Below are 22,270 nucleotides of genomic sequence, written 5' to 3' on the forward strand. Positions count from 1 at the left end.
GAGAAATATTGGGGATTGAGAAAGTTGGCCTTTATCTTCCAATTCTGTGTCAACAAGCATTTTTAGTATAGAAGTGACTCTGGATTCTCTAAGGCTATAGCAACCCTGGTCAAATAAGCTTTTTATTGGTGGAGTGGGCACCACTCCCTCCCCCATTGATAACTTTTTTATACTTAGATAATAATTTCAAGTATTCCTTTAGTAAATTATAAACTCTATTTTGTTTAATCTTTGTATTTCCTCTGCTCTTAGAACCCAGAGTAGCCACTTAATAAATGTTTACTTAGTTGAGTGAAGTTTATCACCAACACAAAACAGTGTCTTGTCCATAATTTAAGAATGTTATTGGGCCTATGGAATGCCAAAATTTAATTCTAACTCCATATTAAGTCACTGTTTGATGCTAACCATAGTAATTTATTTTCATTTTCTTTGTAAGGAAGCATCTGTTAATGTAAGTGCTTCTCATGGATATTTGTGGGTTAACTATTGCCTATTATAAATAATAATGATGATGTCATTATATTAGAAGACTTCTAAAGATTTCTAAATGGAGCTCCACAGTTCAGCAAGCATTTATTAAACACCTTTATTCAAGGGATTGTACTATGCTTTGAAGGGTGCATAGATAAAAATAAAAATAATCATTATGATCAAGGGTCTTACCTTCTAACAAAACTTTATTCCATCCTAGTCAGATCCCTTTTTTTTTTTTTTGTTCCACTATGAACTGTTCCAAACTTTAAGTCTAGATTCTGATACTTTTCCCTTTCCTTTCTTACTATTTCCCTTTCCTTCACTGCTAAGTTTCTGAAAAACATGTTTATATCCAGTTCTTCCAATTTTTATTACCCAGTGACTCCTCCATTTCTTGCTATCTGATTTTTGTTCCCATTACTTTACTTCTGAAATTATTCTTGCCCAAAGATTATTGATTTCAAAGTCAACAAATCCAGTAATTTTTTTTTCCAGTCTTTATTATCTCTTAATACTTGATAAGTATCTGTTGTGATCTCTATCCTTTACTTTCAGCATATCACACTCCTTTGGTTCTCTTTTATCTCTAACTATTCCTTTTCTCTCTTAGTGGACTCTTCATCCTCTCATTGATTCCTTAAAATGGATCTTCTAAAAGGTCTTTCCATGGCCTTCTCTCTCTATATTCTCCCGTAGTAATCTCCATATTTTCAATACAAGTATCTCTAGAATTTCCAATTTAAAAAAAACATGAGTTTACTTAGTTCCAACCTCCTCATCTTTTAGAGAAATGAAATCCTGCTAGGTTAACAGAATTAGAATCAGAACATACTCAGGGCTCCTAACTTTTAAGTTAGTATGCTTTTCAAACATTTCTAAGGCATTTTTAAACAAAATGTTATTTCTACTCTGTAAAAAAACAACACACGATCAGACTTCTACAAGAAAAAGATTAACCTAACAATGGAATGAAAAAAAAAAAGATTCTAAGACAGGGAATAAAGGAAGGAAGTACCTGTTCAAAAGTTGTATTATAGTACAACTTGGTGGTAATAAGGGCTTGAAGTGTGGTGGTGGTAGTAAGAAGAGATAGGAAGGCACAGATGACAGAGGTGTTGCCAGATATCTGAATGGATATGAGTTAAGGATAGTCCCAAGCTATAACCAAACAAAGGAAATGAAAGAAAATAATAAAAGTCTCCATACCCATATCTTCAATATCCTTCAAGATGTTCCACCATAACCTCAAACTCACCATGTCTAAATCCAACCTCCCTTTAAATCCCCTTTGCTCTTCTGACTTCATAATTTTTATTTTTAAAGACTGGATTCACTTCATCTCACTCAGGATGTGAAGTTCAGAGGCTACTTATGTTGGAGCAGAAGTTTTTACCTCTTTTCCATCCTTGGCCTTTTCACTTCTCTATAAACAAATTGCTTCTCCTCTCTTTCCCCATTTCCTGAAGGTTTTCATATTAATACTGAACTTAGGTTAGTGTGGACACTCAGTTGGTTTAGTCCACTGCAGCCAGAGCTCCAAGCTCAAGAAATCCATTAGCCTTAGTGATACGGAACATGGGTGTACATTGTTACACCTGACTTTTATTATTTTCTTTCTTTTCAAGTTAGGACCCCGAATATGTTCTGATACTAACTCTATTAACCATACAGGGTTTCATTTTGCTAAAAGATGAGGTGGGGTTGGAACTAAGAAAACTCATGTTTTTTTCAACCTCTAGACTAATTTATGCCATGATTTTTTCCACAAATGAATTGCCAGCTAGAATTTTAAAAAATAAAAATTTCTAATTAAACTTTCTAAATTAAAATTTCTAATTTAAAGTTTTTTTTTATGCTTTTGGGGGAAGGAGGGAAGTGACTATAAAATAGGCTTATTGAGAGGAAAAAGTCAGCAGAGTTACGTAAAGGATAGAGGCTTAACCTTGGAACCAGGAAAACCTGCTTCTGTCACTCTTATGTCACTCTGCTAAAGTCATTTTATCACTTAGTTTCAGAGAAATCTATTTAGTCTAGAAAAGTTAGTGTTCTTCATCAGTAGAGGAATCAGTCAAGCATTTATTAAGGTTCCACTCTATGTCAGGCTCTACTTGGTGCAGGGGATCAAAAAAAAAAAAAAAAAGATACAGTCTCTGCTCACAGGAAGCTTACAATTTAACAGAGGAGAAAAAATTTATATATATAAGATACATGTATAGGTATGTAAAACATAAAGGAGATACAAGATAACTTTAGGGGGAAAGTACTTGCAGTTGTGGGGATTAGAAAAGGGTTCATTTAGGAGATAATTTTCTTGATTTTTGAAGAAACCTGGAGATTTCAAGAAACAGATGTGAGGAATGAGGGTATTGGAACCTTTAGGGGATAGTTATTGCAAAGGCATAGGCATGAGAGATGTAGTATAGGTATAGCAAGTAGACCAGACTTTACAGTGCATGGAAAGAAATAATGTGTTTGAAAGCTAAAAGGATAGGATACAGCCAGGTTGTGAAGAGCTTCAGATGTTCAGGGAGGAGATATTTGAGTCTATAATCAATATGGAGATAGGATTTATTAAGGGTTAGGGAGAGCCATTGACATGGTCAGATACACTCTAGCAAAATCATTTTTGCAAATGTGTGGAGTGTGTTGAAAGAGGGGAGAGGTTTGATGCAAAGAAATTAATTAGGAGGATTTTGCATTAATTCATATGAGAAGTGTTGAAGGCCTGAACTGAGATTGTAAATCTGAGAATAGAGAAGAGAGGGCATATGAGGGCAGTCTTATAGAGATAGAAATGAGAAATTTTGGCATCTGAAAGGTGACAGAATGAAGAATCAAGGATGACATTAAAGTTGTAATTCCTGATAACTGGAAAGATGTTGGTGCCCTCAACAATAAACCAGTGCAAAGTATAGCAAGAATAATTTTGATTCTGCCCTGTAATCAGCTAGTCGTCGGTAAGTTTAAAAGACTATCACAAATCATAGATTATTTATGTAATTTCTACAACTGAAGTTCTTTATTGTAGCTAGGGTTTATTGTGTCTCCCTTCCCAGTTTCACAAAATTAAGAAAGAAAAGATGAATTGATATAAAAATTAGCTTCAATTAAGGATTAAAATTGTTTTAAAAGGTCCTGTTAGGGTTTTTTTTTTGTTGTTGTTTGTTTGTTTGTTTGTTTTTGACACCTAGCAATGTGAGTGTGGCACAGGTTTTAATTTCTTCTTTATTTCTTATCTACTGATTATCTAATGAGAGCAGGACTTGCCATTTTCCATGACTATGTATCAGTGCTTATTATCACAAATATTACTGCTTTAACTGTTCCTGTAATCCATTTATGTATGTAAATGCTTTGTGGGAGCAGTTGTGGACATAAGAGGACCTTCTGGAAAGTAGGAGCCTGGTGCTAGAACATGCCCTCTTGTTAGATTTCAGATAAAATGTGCTGCTGATAAGAGGAGCCGTGGCTATTTTTCTAGCAATGATAATTTCACTGAACAGGTGGAACCCACTATGCCACTTGGGTGGGGTATGAGTCTAACAGTGTGTAGTAGCTTGCTTCTCGTGTTCTTTGTTAAACACTGGCCATCAGCTCAAGGTCAGACAGGTATATAGAGTCAGTGATCTCAGGACTACTGCCAGATTCATAGTGTGCTGTAGTGAAAGCAGGTTCCAGTAGCTTCTTTCTACCTGGTGACATGATTGACTTGCAGCCAAGCTTAATATTTTTGGTGCCTGGTTGTTTTTTGGGGGAAAGAATATATATATTTTTTGATGGGTGAATGTTGCTTTCTCATTGTTCTAGAACAAAAAATGTGAACCAGTTATTCACTTACCAGCTAGCTTGCCATCAATGAACTGAAGCACTGATGCAAAAATCAGAAATGTTCAGAGACTTTGTTGGAAAGAAATGGCTATTTCAAAATGGTGCAAGCTAGTTTCTAATTTTTTTTTCTTGCAAAATAATTCCTTTAGTCATAATTTGTTAATATCCAGAAGGTTGTATAGCTGCCATATTCCTGTCACTCTTATGGATTTCTTTTATTTCCTCTCAAATCATGATAGTCTGAATGGGTAATGTTTAGATGACTTTTTTTTTTTTTTAAGAGACCATTATACATCTCCTATAGAGAAATTCAGGTTTCTGAAATATTCTTCCAGTAGGTGAATTAAAATTTTTAATTGGTGCCAAAAAAAGATGTGTTGGTGACCCAGCAGTTCAGGGCAGTATTTGTTTTCATGTGTTTTAAACTCATTTTTTAGAAACCTGATCACGTGATGACATGTGGGGCTATTTCCTTGCAAACTGTATAAAGTTTGTCTGTTGATACTCAGAAACATAGCCCTTCCATTCTTCCTTGAATTGTATAACTATGTGCCTCTTCAGGGAGAAAGCTTTATAGATTTCATTAGCACAGCAGAAGGTTTTTCTGTTGCATTATATTGCTCAAGCATTTTCTTCTCTCATTGTTAGTCTCTCTTCTCTGAGCATCCCCCTACCTCCCACTCTTGTCCCTGGCTGCCTTGACACCTTTCAGAAACTGCCAAAATCTATGTTCATGGGGTAATCAGCCAGAAGAGTAGCCATTGAATTGATGGAAGCATTCTATTTCTCTCTTTACAAGCTTTTAGTAAAAATATCCCCATATATTCAGTTCTTTAGGAAAACTTCCTTTGAAGCAGTCACCAATTATTTTGTGTTTTATTTTGTTTATTTGCAGGTACAAGATTACCATGGGTCTAAGGTCTCTGACCCCTATGTTTGGCTTGAAGATCCAGATAGTGAACAAACAAAGGTAATTGATATTTTAAAATGAGATCACCTTAAAAAACAAGAATCAACTTTGCAGTTACTGGCCAAGTCTTAGCATAAGAAATCCATATTCTCTTTTTGTAACATCCTTTTTTTAGTCTTTATCTTTCCTATCTTTTCTGGTTCCTATTTTGGGAATCTTTGAACACTTGGCTAGTAGAGACATATGTAAAGGAAGTTGCTCTGACTACCAGATTAAGATGGACCAATCACTCTCTCATCTAAATTATTTCAGCAACTCAGCAATGTTAAAATTATGCCAAAATTAATGATTATTTGTAGACATACTATGTCTGAGTGTGTACACTTTGTTTTTCCTTTACATTTAATATATTGATCCAGTGGGTGACAAACTGAGACCCTTTCTCATAGATGAACTCTTATCATTAGAGCCCTAACAAATATGGAACAGGCAAATTGGGATTGACAACTACTAGTTACAAAAAACAGTGGGATCAACAGTTTAAAAATAATATTTTAGATTTTTCTTATAAGTATTTATAGGAAAATACTTAGCAAAAGATAAAGGGAAGTCACCAACAGCAAAGCTAGAATTCTGATGAACTCTAAAAAATAATGAATCTACATAATTCTTCCTAAATTTGAAAGGCAAACTCAGAACTATTTTTCCTAATGCATTTTATATATGCAAGTAATGTTAAGATTGTTTAGAGTTCTAAGTGGACCATTTTTTTGAAAATCTTTATCCTAAAGGGAGAAAATGAAGCATTCTTCATTTTTATCACAGGATTTAAAAAAAAAAAAAAAGCTACAGTTTTTCCCAATAGTTGCTTTAGCACAATTCAGTATATCTGTTGTGTTGTTGTTATGGGATACTCATAATAGCATCAGAATAACATTAATAGGCTTCATTAATAACTTGCAAACACCTACCCCATTCTGCTTTGGCAGAGCAAATAAAAAAGAGAATAGGCATAGTGACCATGCAGAAAACCTTATCTTTTTTTGCCCTTATGTTGACTTAATGTGTTTTATGCCTGTTTTCATACTAAATATTTTCAAGCTATAAAATTCATGGGCCCAGAAGTGCTTAAATTTTAGAGTGCTTTCCACAAAACAGATCAGTGACATTAGGTGTTCAAAGGTTGTCTTTATTTGGCAAATTCTTATACTGATATTCAGTGACTTGCATAAGCTTTAAGATTACTGTCTGAAGTGGAATTCAAACCCACATCTCCAGATTCATTCAAGTCTGGTTTCCCTAGACCAGGGGTCCTCAAACTTTTTAAATAGGGGACCAATTCACTGTCCCTCAGGCTGTTGGAGGGCCAGACTATAGTAAAAACAAAAACTTTGTTTTGTGAGCCTTTAAATAAAGAAACTTCATAGCCCTGGGTGAGGGGGATAAACGTCCTCAGCTGTTGCATCTGGCCCGTGGGCCGTAGTTTGAGGACCCCTGCCCTAGACTCTTTCCCCTGATTTTACAGGTGACAGAACTCAGGCTTTCCCCTGATTTTACAGGTGACAGAACTCAGGCTTCAAGAGAAGTGACTTGTCTAAGGTGGTCATAACAGAGCAAGAATAGAGGTCTTGATTCCTTTCCATACCTATCATGATATCTCTTTCTATAAATGGGAATTTAACTGAACTGGTATGAGTTTACTAGGCTCTGATACAATAAATCATTTTCAGACTAAAAAAGTTTTGCTTTTTAAAAAAATAAAAATAAATTCATTCCTCCAACAAGCAATAACCAAATGCCTATTATAAAGTGCCTACTATATATTACACTCTGTGCTTGGTGCTGAACATTAGCTTGTATCATGATGTCCTTTCCACTGCATAATTGAAAAATTCAATTAATTTCAATTCTCAGATAGGCAAAATTTTCTGAGAACAATAGAGAATCTTCATATATCTTCTAAGCACTAAGAAAAATCTCTCCTCAGGTCTATTACTGGTGGTCAGTTTAAAAAAATGTCATATGAGTAGTTTTTGTCACTGAATTCTAAGACCCAAAATACTCACATGGTAGGGTTTTTAATTTGAGTTGTCTAGCTTGGACACTATCTAAAATTTCAAGAACATAGGAGAACTTTGGTCTCAAAGAAGGAATGGAAGTATGAAATCTGATTCACTTGTCCAAGTTATCATCAGTTTGTTTTTGGCGGAGTTGAACTTCAGATTAACATTGGGATTTTCCCAGAGTCAGACATCTGTTCTAGCTGCAAAATCATTGGCCATCCCATTCCTCCCACTCATCAGTGACACCATTGAGAATGAGAGGCTCTTAATAAATGGTTGTTAAAAAGCATAAAAGCTAATAGCACATTTATAGAGGACTTTAAAGCATTTTACATAGGTTATCTCATTAGTGTCTTACCTTTTCTCTTCAGTCTAGATGCCATAGGTACTATTTATATTTATCCCTGAGACTCAGAGAGGCTAGGTAACTTGCCAGTACACAGCCAATGTGTCAGACAGATTATGGACTCAGGTTTTTCCTTGGTCCAGGTGTAATACTTATTCTATTATACTGGGCTGCTTTTGATCACGACTCTGTCAGTTACCAACTACATCTCAGTGTTTCTGAAGAAAAAAATGCTGTATCAGCTTTATAGCTTTGGAAGATTGAGATTAGTTGGTGACTGTATTACTTCTCCCCTTCCCCATTTCTTTACCCCTACCTCTTTTGATAGCTGAAATTTCCTAAGATATTTTGGGATTTATGGGCTTAAATCCAAATCACTCCTTGAGCAATAATAGACTCCAAGCCGAGCCCCACTTTGTCTTTGTTTGGGCCTGATTTTCTCAGATTGAGTGTAAATAGTAATTATTTTTGTTTTGGCCAAAAACCCTAGAGGGGTGTGTGTGTGTATATACGTGCGCATGTGTGCATGCATGGACACCACCCTCTAATCATCACCATTTTCCATTCCTTTGACATTTTTGTGCTTTTATCTTCCTTTAAAGGATAGATAGTTTAGTGAAAAGATTCACAGCACTTGTGTTCAAATCCTGTCTTTATTACTTGCGGTAGCTATCAGTCTGGACAAGGTGAACAATTTCTCTGAGATTCAGTTTCCTAAAAAATTTTCTCAAGTAACAAATATTTTAAAAATAACAATATGTTCCTTCCATTATCCTCTACCCCCACTGAGAAAATTAGAAACAAACAAATTCTTCAGTGTGTCTCTACATAATACAGCAAAACAAATTCCCACATTAGTCATGTCTAAAATTATATATTTCTTCCCACTTTACTGCTCTGTTAGGAGGTGAGTGATGTGGTTTTTTTTTTTTTTTGGACTTGTGATTTATAAATTCATTGATCATGGTTCTAAAATCTTGTGAAATTATTTTTCTTCATAATGTTCTTATTGGATAAATCATTCTGCTAATTCCATTCACCTTACTCAGCATCATTAAGGTTTCCTCTGAAATTGTCCATTTCATCATTTCTTAGAGTACAATAATAGTCCTTTACATCAACACACCACAGATCGTTTAGCCATTCCCCAATAGGAGGGTGACACTTCAGTTTTTAATATTTGGGCTGCCACAAAAAGAGCTGCTATAAATATATTTGTAGATTATTTTCCTTACTCTTCTGTTTCTGTGGGATGTAGAATTAGCAGTTGTAGAGTTGAGTCAAAGGATGTTCTAAGATTGTTAATTCTGAACATTGTTCCAGAATTCTTTCCAGAATGGATGAGCCCATTCATAGCTCTTCCAACACTGGTAGTAGTATACCTGTTTTCCGATAGCTCATTTTATTCTTTTTGTTTTATTCTTGTGTGTTCTATCTTCCAGGGTTGTCATGAGAAAGTATTTTGTCAATCATACTGTGCTATATGGAAGATGCTGGCAGTTTTTATTTCCTGATCATTGTCCTTTTTGTTAAGTTTTTTGTTTTCTCTCCTGTTATTTTCTTTTTGAATATTACCTGCACTTGGCTTTTCATACCACTTTATCTCAGCTCCATTAGTCCATTCCTTTGTTCTCTATCAAGCCTTTTTACTTTTGTGAGTAAACTTTTGTTCAGTCTTTTTCACATGGATTCTTTGCTTTAACTGAAGCCAAATATCCTAGAATCCAGAGTTTAAAACTACCGTAGTTTAAAAATTATCCAGCACAAAGACTTGTATGAACTGATGTTGAGGGAAGTGAGCAGAACCAGGAGAACACTGTACACAGAAATAGCAATATCATGTGATGAAGACTTAGCTCTTCTTAGGAATTCAGTGATCCAAGACAATTCCAATAGACTTGGAATGGAAAATGCCTTCTGTATCCAGAGAGAGAATTTATGGAGACTGAATGAGGATTAAAACTTACTATTTTCATCTTTTTTTTTTTTTGTTTGCTTTTTCTTGGGATTTCTTCCTTTTTTCTGTTTTTTCTTTTTACAACATGACAAATGTGGAAATATGTATAAAATGATTGTATATATATATATAACCTATGTCAGATTGTTTGCTGTCTTGGGGAGGGAGTAAATAAAGGATGGAGAAAGAAAAAATTTGGAACTCAAAATCTTAGAAAAATGATTGTTGAAAACTATCTTTACAGCTAATTGGAAAATTAAATACTATTGAAGGGAAAAAATGATAAAACCAAACAATAACAACAAAAAAGAAATCATTCAGGACATAGGGTCTTTTTTGTATTAAAGATCCCATTGGCAATTGGTGAAGCCTGTGGATTCACTTCTCAGAATAGCATTTGTTGTCTACATTCATAATTTAGGGAAATGTTAAATTTCACTTAGAGGTTAATGAAAATAAAGGTTATTTCCCCATCATCCAACTTTATGTACTCCTTGAAATCTGTCTTTGGACCCTGATCTTTTGAAAAAATTGAGATTCAGACAGGTGAATTACCACCACATAGGTATAAATAGTATAGCTAAATTTCAAACTAATAAATAACTCTGCTCTTTCTTTTGTACTACCTGGTTTTTAACCAGTCCTCTGACTTTCCCCAGATGATACTTCTGAGGCCTTCTCCAGGGGAAAATTCTTTTTCCCCCTTTGATCTTTTTGTCTCAATAAGAAGTAAGGTGGGACTAGTCTACTCCTTATTTTCTGTTGCCACTTCTAAACCAGGGATGTGCCATTGTCTCTGGGCTTTTTATCACTTCTTTGTTTAAAATAATTTTAATAATGTATTTATTTTTATGTCAACTACATTTCCCAATGTGTCCTTTCCTTCTCCCTTTTGAAGAGAGTCGTCCTTTATGAAAATGAATAAAAGAAAGGGGAAAAAAAAAACAGTTGAAGCTAACATGTTTTTTTAAAAAAAAAATCTGACACTATATACAGAAACTTATTTTTTGGCCAAAGATATTATTATCTTGCCAATCACTTGACTTGAAGTATTTCTTACTGTTGTCTAGTCAGTCGGTGAATTGGGTATTCATTAAGGTACTGTTGAGGGATACAAAAAAAGGTAAAAAACAATTCCTCTTTTCAGGTAGCTTACAAACTAATTGGAGAGTCAGTCATCCAGTTCTATTGATTCTTTTATAATATTTCTCATACAATGGAAAGAAGACTAGCTCTAGAACTAAAAGAATACTAGCTCTGGAACCATAGGACCTAGATTCAAAGTCTGCCTTTTATACTTAGCACCTGTATGACTGGACAAGTCAGTTATCCTCTTTGGGCCACAGTTTCCTCATTTGTAAAGTGAGGCATTTAGATTAGACTACTTCTGAGGTCACTTCTGGCTCTAAGTAGATGATTCTGTAAACCTTTTCATTCTCAGTCCCTCATTATAGTCTAAGCTTTCATCACTTCACTCTTAGACTATTTTAAATTTCTTCTCTGTCTTGTTTCTTGCCTCTTATTCATTCTTTTCACTACAGATCAGTTTAAATTTGATACATTGATAAATCTTTGGTCTCAGTGATTATGGGTGTGTCCTCTATTGTTCCAGATCTCAGCCTTTCCATATGTTATAATCCTGTGTGATCCTTGTCAGTGTCATTCTGTAAGTCTTTCATGCATCCCCTTTCTCTTGATGTTTTAATATATATTTTAGTGACTAGTGCAACACTCTAAACAGCCCATCTTTTCCTCTTTTCTTTTTGTTCCTGACTAGTCTATTCCCTTTTGTGATCATACCATTCGGGTATGATGCCATATCATTTCTCATGTTTTAGTTATTGTTGCCCATTATGTTGTATACTACTTAATACTACTTAAAATCCATAACACATCTCTGATGCCCTGAAGATCACCCACAATTTTGACTCTTCAGAAATTGTGGTACTCCATGATTCACAACCATATAGAATCACTGAGAGCATATTGTTGGTTCTGTCAACTGGTAGCTTAAGCTTACTGAAAACACTAAATCCCATTTTTCACCTCCTATCATTTCTAAGTCCAACTCATTGGGATTTTGATCCAACAGACATATATTAAGAGCCCATTACGCATAAGGCATGTATATGGTATCTGTCCAAGGTACTGATGAGTTCCTTTAATGTTATAGTTTGGACAGTAAGCATTCTCTATGCCTTTGGAGTTTTTGTTTTTGTTTATTTTTCTTATGACAACATTTAGGACAATCTCTTTTGAGTAGTGGTAATAATCTGGGATTTCATGCAATCTTCAAAATATCTCTAAAGAGGGAATATTTTGAAGGACTTTTATCATTATTGTTTCTCTAGTAATTTTAGTCTTGTGTGAGTCTTCATGACCTTATTTAGAGTCTTGGCAAAGATCCAACTATTGTACAAATGAGTAAATTAAGGCAAACAGGATTAAGTAACTTGCCAAGGTCACACACCTAGTAAGTGTTGGAGTTATATTTGAACTCGGGTCTTTCTGACTTCAGTAAGGAAGAGCTCCATCTACTGCAACACCTTACTGCTCTTCGTCTTCTATAGGGAATTCTCTCTAGTTTGAACCAGACTATTTGAAAACTTGCATGTATTGATAATTAGGAAATCTTTAAGTGAAGTAATATTTGATTACATGTCAAAATATTACATTATATTCTTAAATTATAAATGAGAGCTGTTATAAGTAATAATTGTTCTAGAATTGCTTATCCTTCCTAAAGCTTCCTTTTCCACTTTCATTCATACTTATTTCATTACTCTCCTTTGGCCTGTAACCTGTGTGGTTGGCTGAACACACCAGATTTAAGACAGGAGAGTCAGAAATGAAATAGAAGTTTAATTTCAGAGTGAGGGAAATGGCTTGCAAATAGTGACATATGTGCCAGGAACATGCCCCTCATATGGGCACCCTCTTTAGTTTGGCTAGACAGAGACAAACAGTGCAGTATAGCAACAGTAGTGAGACACAACAGCAACAGTGAAGCAAGGTTGTCAAAAAAGTCCATAATGGGGCTTCATGTTGGGTATGTTAGTGCTTTCCCAAGCCTAGGAGCCATCAGTTCTAAAAAGTAAGCACAAAGGATTACTGTTATGCCAAGTTTAGAGCATAGTTTGCTTGTTGGGTCTTAGCCCTGGAAAATAGGGTGTTTCTTGATATCTTAATAACAATGTATGCCAATGAGAAAATATAAAATGAATATAAAGTATTTTTCAGGCTTAGGGGATAATCTTTTATAATTGGTAGAATCAGGAAAAGTCCCATATAAAAAGTATCCATCTGTTGAGTTGTGCCTTTAAGAGGCTAGGTATAAGACTTGGAGATGAGAAGAAAGAGCATTCCAGGAATAGGGAAGGAAGAAAAGGACTTGAGGAAAGACCTCGAGGTGAGAAGGTATTGGATATGAGGGAACACCAAAGTGTGTCTGGGGGAGTGATTGGGAATGTTGTAACTGGGATTTGTGCTTTTGGAAGGGCTTGACCAGTTAGCCTTTCATATCTGACAATTCTATGATTCTGCCAAGCAGGAAAGACTAATGCTCATGAGGCAAATGTAAGTCAGTTATGTAATATTTGTTCTGGCAATAGTAAACAGAGTATTAGTTTGTAAAAACAAAATATTTGTACTTTGAAGGCAGTCATTCAATCACCTATCACCTTGAAGCAAAGAAAGGCTTAGTTTATCTTTTGAAGAATTGTCAGTTATAGAAAACAGCGGTAAGGAATCTTAGTAATTATTATTTAGTCTTATTTTTTTGTTTTACAGATGAAGAAATTGAGGTACTTGACTCTGTAGTTCTATAAGTCTCCCAAATGGCATACATTTTGCTTAAATCAAACTCAGGCACACCTTTTAAGGCCTTTCTAATCAGATCAATGTTTTTTAAGCAATTTTTTTCTATCAGCAAAGCATCTCAAACTAAAGATTGGTATAGAGGAAAGGAGAAAACAAAACCTGGTTAATTCAGGTTATGAGAAATTTCAAATATTCAGAGTTAAATGTTAGAAGTTGAATAGGTTTTTTTAAAAGATGCTAGATGCATAAAGCATGATTTGGCTTAGTAGTAGAGTTTTTACAAAAACCTTTGAGGGAATTAGGTTTTTAAAATCTCTCAATGCTGACATTTATAGCATGGAGTCTGCTTTAGAAGTTGAAGCCATCCACTTTAATATTAATTCTTTATCTGAATCATGAAAGGAAAAGTAGAATTACAATATTGTATAGCCAGAAATTTTAAATCCTTTATTTTTAATTTTCTTCCCTGCTCCCCCCACGTTTACATTCTATCTTAAAACATTTCCCTGCTCATATTCTTTTTTTTCCCACTGTAATCAGCCAGACTATAAATCATTCCTGCAGACTAAGCAGAACATTTTTGGAAATGCATGAATTCTTTTAGATCACTTTGGTATTTTTCTTGCAGATATTCACCTTTCTTTTACAACTATACTATTATATCTACAAGCTTTCTGACCACATTTTTATCCATCTTTGTTGTTAATGCTCTCCCTACATACTTAACTTTTAGGTGGACATTTCTGAAAGGCAATGCCTGTTACAGTATCTACTTTGCAGCTAATATTTCAGTGAACTAATGAGTCTGTAGTCCTGCTGCTTAAGAGGATGGAGTTGGGCAGGAGAATAGGGAAGGAATTATCAGTTAGGAGAAATGGAATAAGATTAGAAGTTTGGGGTCTGTCTGTCCAAGAAGTTGGAAAGTGAAGGCAAGTATAGACAGGTAGGAAGTATCCATTATATTTGAATTGCCATTGTGTGCTGAGCTTTCCGTGAAAACACTATTCCATGAAAACACAATCTTTTGAGGTAGAGGCTGTTATTAATATCATTTTATGTAAATGAAAAAAACCTGTGATAGAGTAATAAGAAATGATTTGCCCAAGATAATATAATTAGTAAGTATAATATATTCTACATGACAATTCCTATACTAGATATCTAAATGAAGCAGACCAATGTGACAGAAATAATGTTTAAAAGAATTGCACATATTTAATAACCTATATCAGATTGCTTGCTGTCTTGGGGAGGGGAAAGGGAAGGGAAGGAGGGAAAAAAATTTGGATCACAAAGTTTTACAAAAAATAAATGTTGAAAACTATTTTATATAAATACTATTGAAAAAATAAAATAAAATGAAGCATGGTAAAAATAAAGACAACAAATTTTGAGAAAAGAAATTTATTTGCTGACAGGGCAGCTAAGTGGTATGGTGAATAGAGTGCTGGGTTTGGAATCTGGAAGACTCTTCTTCCTGAGTTCAAATCTGGTCTTAGACACTTAACAGCTGTATGATCCTAATGGATCACAGTTTACTCATATATCAAATGACCTGGAGAAGGAAATGACAAATTACTCCAGTATCTTTGTCAAGAAAACTCCAAATGGAGTCATGGAGGTAGGACATGACTGAAATGACTGAATAGCAACATAATTTGTTAGAATTTTTATTCAAGTCTGTACTTTCAAAGTGAAATATTAAGGATAATACTTCTAAAAGTAGCTTAACTTGAAAAAAAAAATTTGTCCTCCTTGGCATAAAATCAAATTACCAACACCACTGTAATAAATGATTTCTGTGTAGGTCATTCAAAGAATGCTTTATGTATAGCCTGCCTGTGTGAAGGATTTGGTGAATTTAAGTGGGCCAGGCTGACCTTCATGCTCCTTAAAAATGACTATTTTTTTTTCTTTGTATCTCTGTAGAGGAGTGTAGCTAAATCCTCCATAGCTAAATATAGTTATTGGTAAAGGACAGAACCTTATAGAATGATAAAGTAGCTAACCTGTATGTCTATTTTATACAGTTATAATGAACCAGCATTGGTTTATCCATATATATAATTAATAATAATGCAGTTTGAAATAATAATCATTAAATATTACTCTTCTGTTTGTAACTCAGAATTGAATAATCTTTAAACAGCTTAGAGGATTCAGTTTTATTTGTCTAACTTTTGTGGGTGTTGTGGTTTGAATGTCAACTAAAAAGAGAAACAGTATTTTGGAAGTGAGTGTTTATATTTCTCTAGAAGGAAAAAAAATTAGCTTTTGTTAATTTTTGCTTTGATTGTGTTGATAAATGACATTTCTTATTGGAAACTTTTGTCTTTGACTTGTTTTGTATCCAATTTTATTTTTTAATCTAGGCTTTTGTGGAGGCCCAAAATAAGATTACAGTGCCCTTTCTTGAGCAGTGTCCTGTTAGAGGTTTATACAAAGAAAGAATGACTGAATTATATGACTATCCCAAGTATAGCTGCCACTTCAAGAAAGGAAAAAGGTATTTGGGATTTAATTTATATTGAAAATTATTTTCCTAGGATATAGAAAAATGGTTCTACAAAAATAGTATAAAAATTAATGCATTTATAAATTTTAAAGGTGAAAGTAACATCTCTTTGGTCTGTGAAATCCTTCTCCAGTTATAAAGTTGTCTCTGAAAAATAATTGACATAGATAATTGTTTGTCAGGACTTTCTATGTAAGAGTCCAGATCCAGATTTTGAGGGAAGAATAGGATAAACAGTAATTCAAATTGTCATTAAACATATGTTGAGTTTCTATTACCTGTTTGCAATAGTGCATTATATCAGCACTCTGTATAATATAATCAACAACTGTATAAGGTGATTACTTATATTTCTATCTTCCCGTGACCTTGTAGTTAGAATCAAAAGAGCCTTGGTTTGATTATGATTTCTACCTGAGTGATGTGAATTTTAAATTTTTGTTGTTGGCTTTTTTTTTTTTTAATGTTTATGTATATTAGATAAATCTAGATATATTTACAAAAATTAACTATGTAATGTTCTTGCCTGTCTTCCAGGTATTTTCATTTTTATAATTCAGGACTGCAGAACCAACGAGTGTTATATGTACAGGATTCTTTAGATGATGAAGTCAGGATATTCCTTGATCCAAACAAGCTTTCTGATGATGGCACTGTGGCTCTTCGAGGTGAGCAAGCCTTGCAGAACATCTCATTGAATTCATAACAGCTTAGAATTAGATCTGAGCTGGACGGACTCTTATAAATCATCTTATTCAATTGGGCAGATGAGAAAACTAAGACTTCAAAGGATTACTTGGTTTGTACAAGGTCATAGGTCATAAGTGTCTGCATCAAGTTTAGGACCCAGGTTCTCAGACTCCATGTCCAGTCCTTTTTGAAAAGTTGATATAGGCTTCTGTATTATTGGGAGTGTGAATTGTTAATAAATTCTTTTTGGGGGGGTGGAGTGGGGGGGATAAGTGTTCATTCTATATCAGGAAAACAAAATTTCACATGATATAATCAAAATCAATATCACATCATGCTTTTCTATTTTAGTGCAATGAAGTAAGAATGAAAATCATTCCCATTGAGAACAGTATGTATCAAACAGGGGGAAAAAATACATTTCTTTTTCTTTCTCCTCTTAGAACTTTCCCCTTCGCTTTGTTTGCAGCTTAGTGATAGGATGCTATAAAATTAATCTTTTATACAGAAGAAACTATTCATACAGCAATTATACCTTGTTATAGGGAAAATAGGGATAGTGGGGGAATCCAAAGAGAGGAACTAGATCTCACTTTAATTCAAGTAATCCATCATTTTGGAGCCATGTCTACTTAATGATTTTTATTATATGTAGAATTGCATTTATTTCCCATAGATACTTAGGTCTGTTTACTTCTGTGGCCTTTATTCTTGTTACATGGAGAAAAACCTAGGGACAGCTCTTCTAATATAGGAAGAGAAAATTTCATACAATGAAATATGCAATAAATATCTATGCTTAGGAGTATGGACTGTTAGTTGAGCATAGTTTCTGACCTCAAAATGTAGTAAAAGACAAGCAGTCTTTGAGAGAAATCTCTTCTACTGTATTAGCAGTGACCTAATTGGTCCCAAGAATAATAGTGATCAGATTTACCAAACTTCCATTTTGCTGATATACTTGAAATTAACAAAAGTCTATTCCTGTAATAGTGGGAGTCCTTGCTGAGGGTACAGATTTTTAAAGAAAAATTCAAAAAGAGATTTTAGTTGTAATTTTTTCTTTTGGGCCACACCTGTGATAATTCTTTGATATTTAGGAATTCCCTATGAGAAAATGTCCTTTGTTATTGAACATCAACAGCTGTTCTGCAAAATTATAGTTTTAGAGTTTCATGAAGCACTGAGAAGTTAAAGGACGTACCCTTTCTTTGTATATGATAGTTAGAACTTGAATCTGAGTTTTCTGGTCTTTCATATAGCCATATATACTGTGCAATTCTACTTTTCTTAGTTACTGTTTCTAAAGAGGCCTCTCTAACCTACTGATGGGCAGGACATATTGCTCTAGGCTTGACCCATGATACATTGACAATCCTAGATGAAAGAATAGTTATTTCTGGTCACCTTCATTTACTCTTAAGAGTTATGTAGTAGAAGGTGGGAATTTTTAATTTGAGGTAAAATTCTAGTATTCTCGGTGAAAAAAAAATGTTGATTTGATCTATTCCCTGTCACCTTTTTTGCCTTTTGGAAAAGCAGCTGGCATAGGGTCAGCCTTGCAGAATTTGAAATTTGGCACAGTAGAGGAATTCTTGAAAAATTGTGTAAATGTCATAGGCCCTTATTTCATTAGATATTTTCAGAGGTTTTTTATTTTTTTGTTTTTTTGCTTGTAAATATATTACTATTTTGAGGCATTTTTTCCAATAACACCATTTTCTGAAGCACTGTTAATTTTATATATGCCACTGCATAGATGATAATTACTAATCAGTGTTGAAAGTGAAATCTCAGCTTGAATTTGTGTCTGTAGTTTTAATATATAGTTAAATTTGGCATTTGAGAATATAATGAAAGGCCAAAAAACAGTCCCTGCTCACACAGACTTTTCAGTTTAACAGGGCAAACAGCACGCAAAATATTTTGGGGGAATTCATGATGATCTCAAAGGGATCCTTCAATAAGGAGTTTCCTTTGCATTTAAGAATAAGGCACAACATATAATGTGTTATTGTTTACATTGTGTTTCCAATCAAAACTTTTAGCTTTGTAATTATCAAAGGATTACAGTATCATAGACTGTTAGAGCTCTAAGGAATCTTAGAAATCATCTAATTCTTAGGCATCTAACATACTGCCTAATACTTACTGCTTGCAATGCCCTATTTGAAATAATTATTGACTTTAAAAAATGCAACCAAAATACTTAGCTAGCATTCCAAGGTTTAAACTAATGGAGTTTAACAGCTTGAAATGTCTTGCTGTGTGGCCCAAACTATACATTGTTTGGGTCCACTTGGCTTTTCTTTTTTACAATATTTTCTCTCATTAAAAAAGGCTAAAATGGTAATTTGTGTAGTCTAGATACATAAGAGTTTTGAGTGTTATGTTAATTTCTGATCACTAGTGAGAAATTTAGACATTGCTAATCTAGTAAGCCCATCCCATTCATTTTGTATATGAAGACACTGGGGCTCAGAAAGGTGTGCTAATTTGCCTAAGGTTCTATCATCAATCTGTGACAGAGATCATTTGCTAGGTGAAATTTTCCTTTCCAACTAAATCAGCTTCTCATGACCAGAAAGTCAGTCTAAAAAGATACAAAATGTCTGAAACCATACATTTTTTTGTTAGCTTTCACCTATTAGATAACCTGTACCAAAGGGGAAATTTCCAGTTCCATTATTCTTAATTGAATTTTACCTGAGGATGACATGGTACTAGGGAATTATATAAACAATTATAATTTTTATATAAAATATTTTATAAAATATGCCAGTTATATATCATAACACATAATCTCCAACATAACATTATATATTATGTAACTATTATACAACATATTTTAAATTATTAACCATTGAATGAAAACTGAAGAAAAAAGTTATAATTCATTCCAATAACTACTAACTACCTACATGTTCAAGGACTGACTGATAAAACAGTGCCCTCAAGGAGCATTTAAACAGGCACACACACACACACACAAACACAAAATCTCTCCATTAAAAGAAACTTCATTGATTTGCTCTTTCTGTCTTGCCTTGATCCTAAAAAATTAGGTACAGTACCACCAACCACCCAACAATGCTATTTTTCCTTTATTTTTCCCATTTGGAGTGTACATCATTTACATGCTTATTTTTGCTTTAAACCTGAACTTATATAATCAGAAGTAATGGGCTGCATGCTTTAATTTTTGAATGCTCAGAAAAATTTTGTTATAAAAAGAATTTTCAGTCAATTTGGAATCCACTCTCCAAATTACACAATAGTTACAAATAGTTTCTTTTATTTGATATTCATCATAATTCAGTCATGAATTTCAAAGTTGTTGCCATATTCCCTTTATGGTATACACAAAAGATTCTAAAAATCTTAGAAATGCTTTACTTTAAATGTGTATTTCAGACCTGAAATCAGTTAAAGATACCAATAATGGGAAAATGTTTTGGTTCAGAGGGCAAAGGGTATATTGAAAAATGCTAATAATATTGTGTACTTCTGCTAACTTTTCTCCTCATAATCCATAGGCTATGCATTCAGTGAAGATGGTGAATATTTTTCCTATGGTCTGAGTTCCAGTGGTTCAGACTGGGTAACTATCAAATTTATGAAAGTTGATGGACACAAGGATCTTCCAGATGTTTTAGAAAGAGTCAAGTTTAGTTGCATGGCTTGGACCCATGATGGAAAGGGGATGTTCTACAACTGCTACCCTAAACAGGATGGAAAAAGTGATGGTAAGATCATGGTGGAAGTGATACATGTCACAAAAGGAGGCTTAGTTGATGACAAAAATAGCTAAGCATTGTCTGATATTATTTTAGGCAAGGATGACATTTCCCAGAGCACCAGTTATACTGTCCAGGAGGGTTTTGAGAAGATTATTACAATCCTTGCAGTTGTTTAGTATTGGTTTTGGTAGTGGCATTGATGGAGGCAAAGTTGTTAATAGAATTTCCTTGTAGCCCTTCCTTACCTGCTCTTCAACTATCAGCATACCTGTAATATGTTAGAAAGATGATAATGTGAAATGTCATCATCTGAGGTAGACTTACCTCCTCTTTCTTTTCCTCTTTGTGCAGCAAGGAAAGATCATGGCTTGCTTGTTATTCCTTGATAGGAAGAACATCACAGTGAAAGTGGTCCCCTTATCATGGTTCAGAAATCATTGTTTTTTTGCATCTAAATTGACCATAAGTGTCCTACTGTTTTTCTTTTGCTTCCAGCTTTCAGCTTTTGCTCTCAGCTTTCAGCTTTTGCTCTCTCTTGGTAGGATTTTTATAACATCTTTGTCTGGAGGTTGCCTTTGATGTAAAAGAGAGCTCATTGGACAGCAGGACAAGAATGTTGATTGTAAGATGGTTGGTTGCTATGCAACAGTTCCCCATTTTATGAATACAGAGTGCTCAAGAGATGTTAAAAATGTAGAAATTACTAGCTATATTAAATGTATAGAGTTGGCATATAATCTTACACAGTGATTTTGTAATTGTAAAAAGAATAAGTTATTATTATTTATTTTAATTTCCCATTACAGTAATTATGATGGTTAATGATGATTGAGTTTGAGAATGCTAGTGTCCTTTTCTACTCCTGATTAGGCTGTACTATTTATCAAAAGCTAAAGGCAGTACTGTAAGTGGTCTTACTACAAATGTCTAGAATGGAACACATAAATCATTAAGTATCCTAAAGTTGGTTATGGGAAGATATTATATCAATTTTATTTTCATTTAACAGGTAGGGTTGCTATTTTTATAGCAATAATAAAAAAATATTAAGCTAAATGCTACTTGATAACACTCAGCAATTAAGTATAATTGATTTCTGGGCTAATCTCCCATCTCTATGATGGGTGGAAAATAGTGGTGGACACATTACTCAGCTTTCTAAATGTAGGGCATTTTCTGGAATAAATAGAATAGCTCATAGATGATGGCTTTAAACTGAATTGCTTAATTCTTTCAGGCACTGAGACATCCACAAATCTTCACCAGAAGCTATTCTACCATGTTTTGGGGACTGATCAATCAGAGGATATTTTGTGTGCGGAATTTCCTGATGAGCCAAAGTGGATGGGTGGAGCTGAGGTATTGTTTAAACTTTGTAGCATACCAGATTCCAATTATAGAACACATTTTGTGGATTCTTTATATGAACATATTTCTGATGCTTCGTACTAACTTTAAACTTTGCTACTGATATTTTGCTGAGAATCAAACCTTTATATCACTTCCTGGTCATCTTCCTTCTTTATTTCTTTTCTTTCTTCTTTATATAGAATCTTTCATTTCAAATTCCACTAATCAAAATGGATTTTGTTTACTGCTACTTTCAAGCAATAAGCATTATAAACCATCCTCGGTGATCATGTTGACAATAACAGGCATTTGATGGAATTCAACTCCTCAAGCTGTGTCACTGATATTGAACTCATTTCTTAACTTGCATTTTGTTTACTGTCTGTGGAAAGAATCTGAGGAAATGTTTATTGTACAAATTATACTTGAGTCTCAGTTTTGTTCTGGGTACTTAGCAGTTATTGTTGTTTTTGATATACTTTCTCCTGGTGGATAAATTAAATTTGATGTCTTATTTTTGTAAAATATAAATTGAGTGTAATTTTTCTCCCCTTAGGATCCTAGGGCTTTAGAAT

At 34.0% G+C, this 22,270-nt stretch overlaps 1 protein-coding gene across 2 annotated transcripts in view; it reads left to right on the plus strand.

The window, feature by feature from the left end:
* PREP (prolyl endopeptidase) overlaps positions 1–22,270 on the plus strand; it is a 163,420-nt gene that overhangs the window by 31,014 nt on the left and 110,136 nt on the right. For both annotated transcript variants that reach the window (XM_031964471.1, XM_031964470.1), the window contains exons 2-6: positions 5,201–5,275; positions 15,773–15,906; positions 16,453–16,583; positions 20,142–20,351; positions 21,583–21,704. In XM_031964471.1, the coding sequence (XP_031820331.1) occupies positions 15,851–15,906; positions 16,453–16,583; positions 20,142–20,351; positions 21,583–21,704 (519 nt within the window). In that variant the 5' untranslated portion in view covers positions 5,201–5,275; positions 15,773–15,850. The remainder of the gene's footprint in view (positions 1–5,200; positions 5,276–15,772; positions 15,907–16,452; positions 16,584–20,141; positions 20,352–21,582; positions 21,705–22,270) is intronic.

This window comes from Sarcophilus harrisii, chromosome 4, assembly GCF_902635505.1.
Source record: "Sarcophilus harrisii chromosome 4, mSarHar1.11, whole genome shotgun sequence".
In the NCBI taxonomy this organism is placed as follows: domain Eukaryota; kingdom Metazoa; phylum Chordata; class Mammalia; order Dasyuromorphia; family Dasyuridae; genus Sarcophilus; species Sarcophilus harrisii.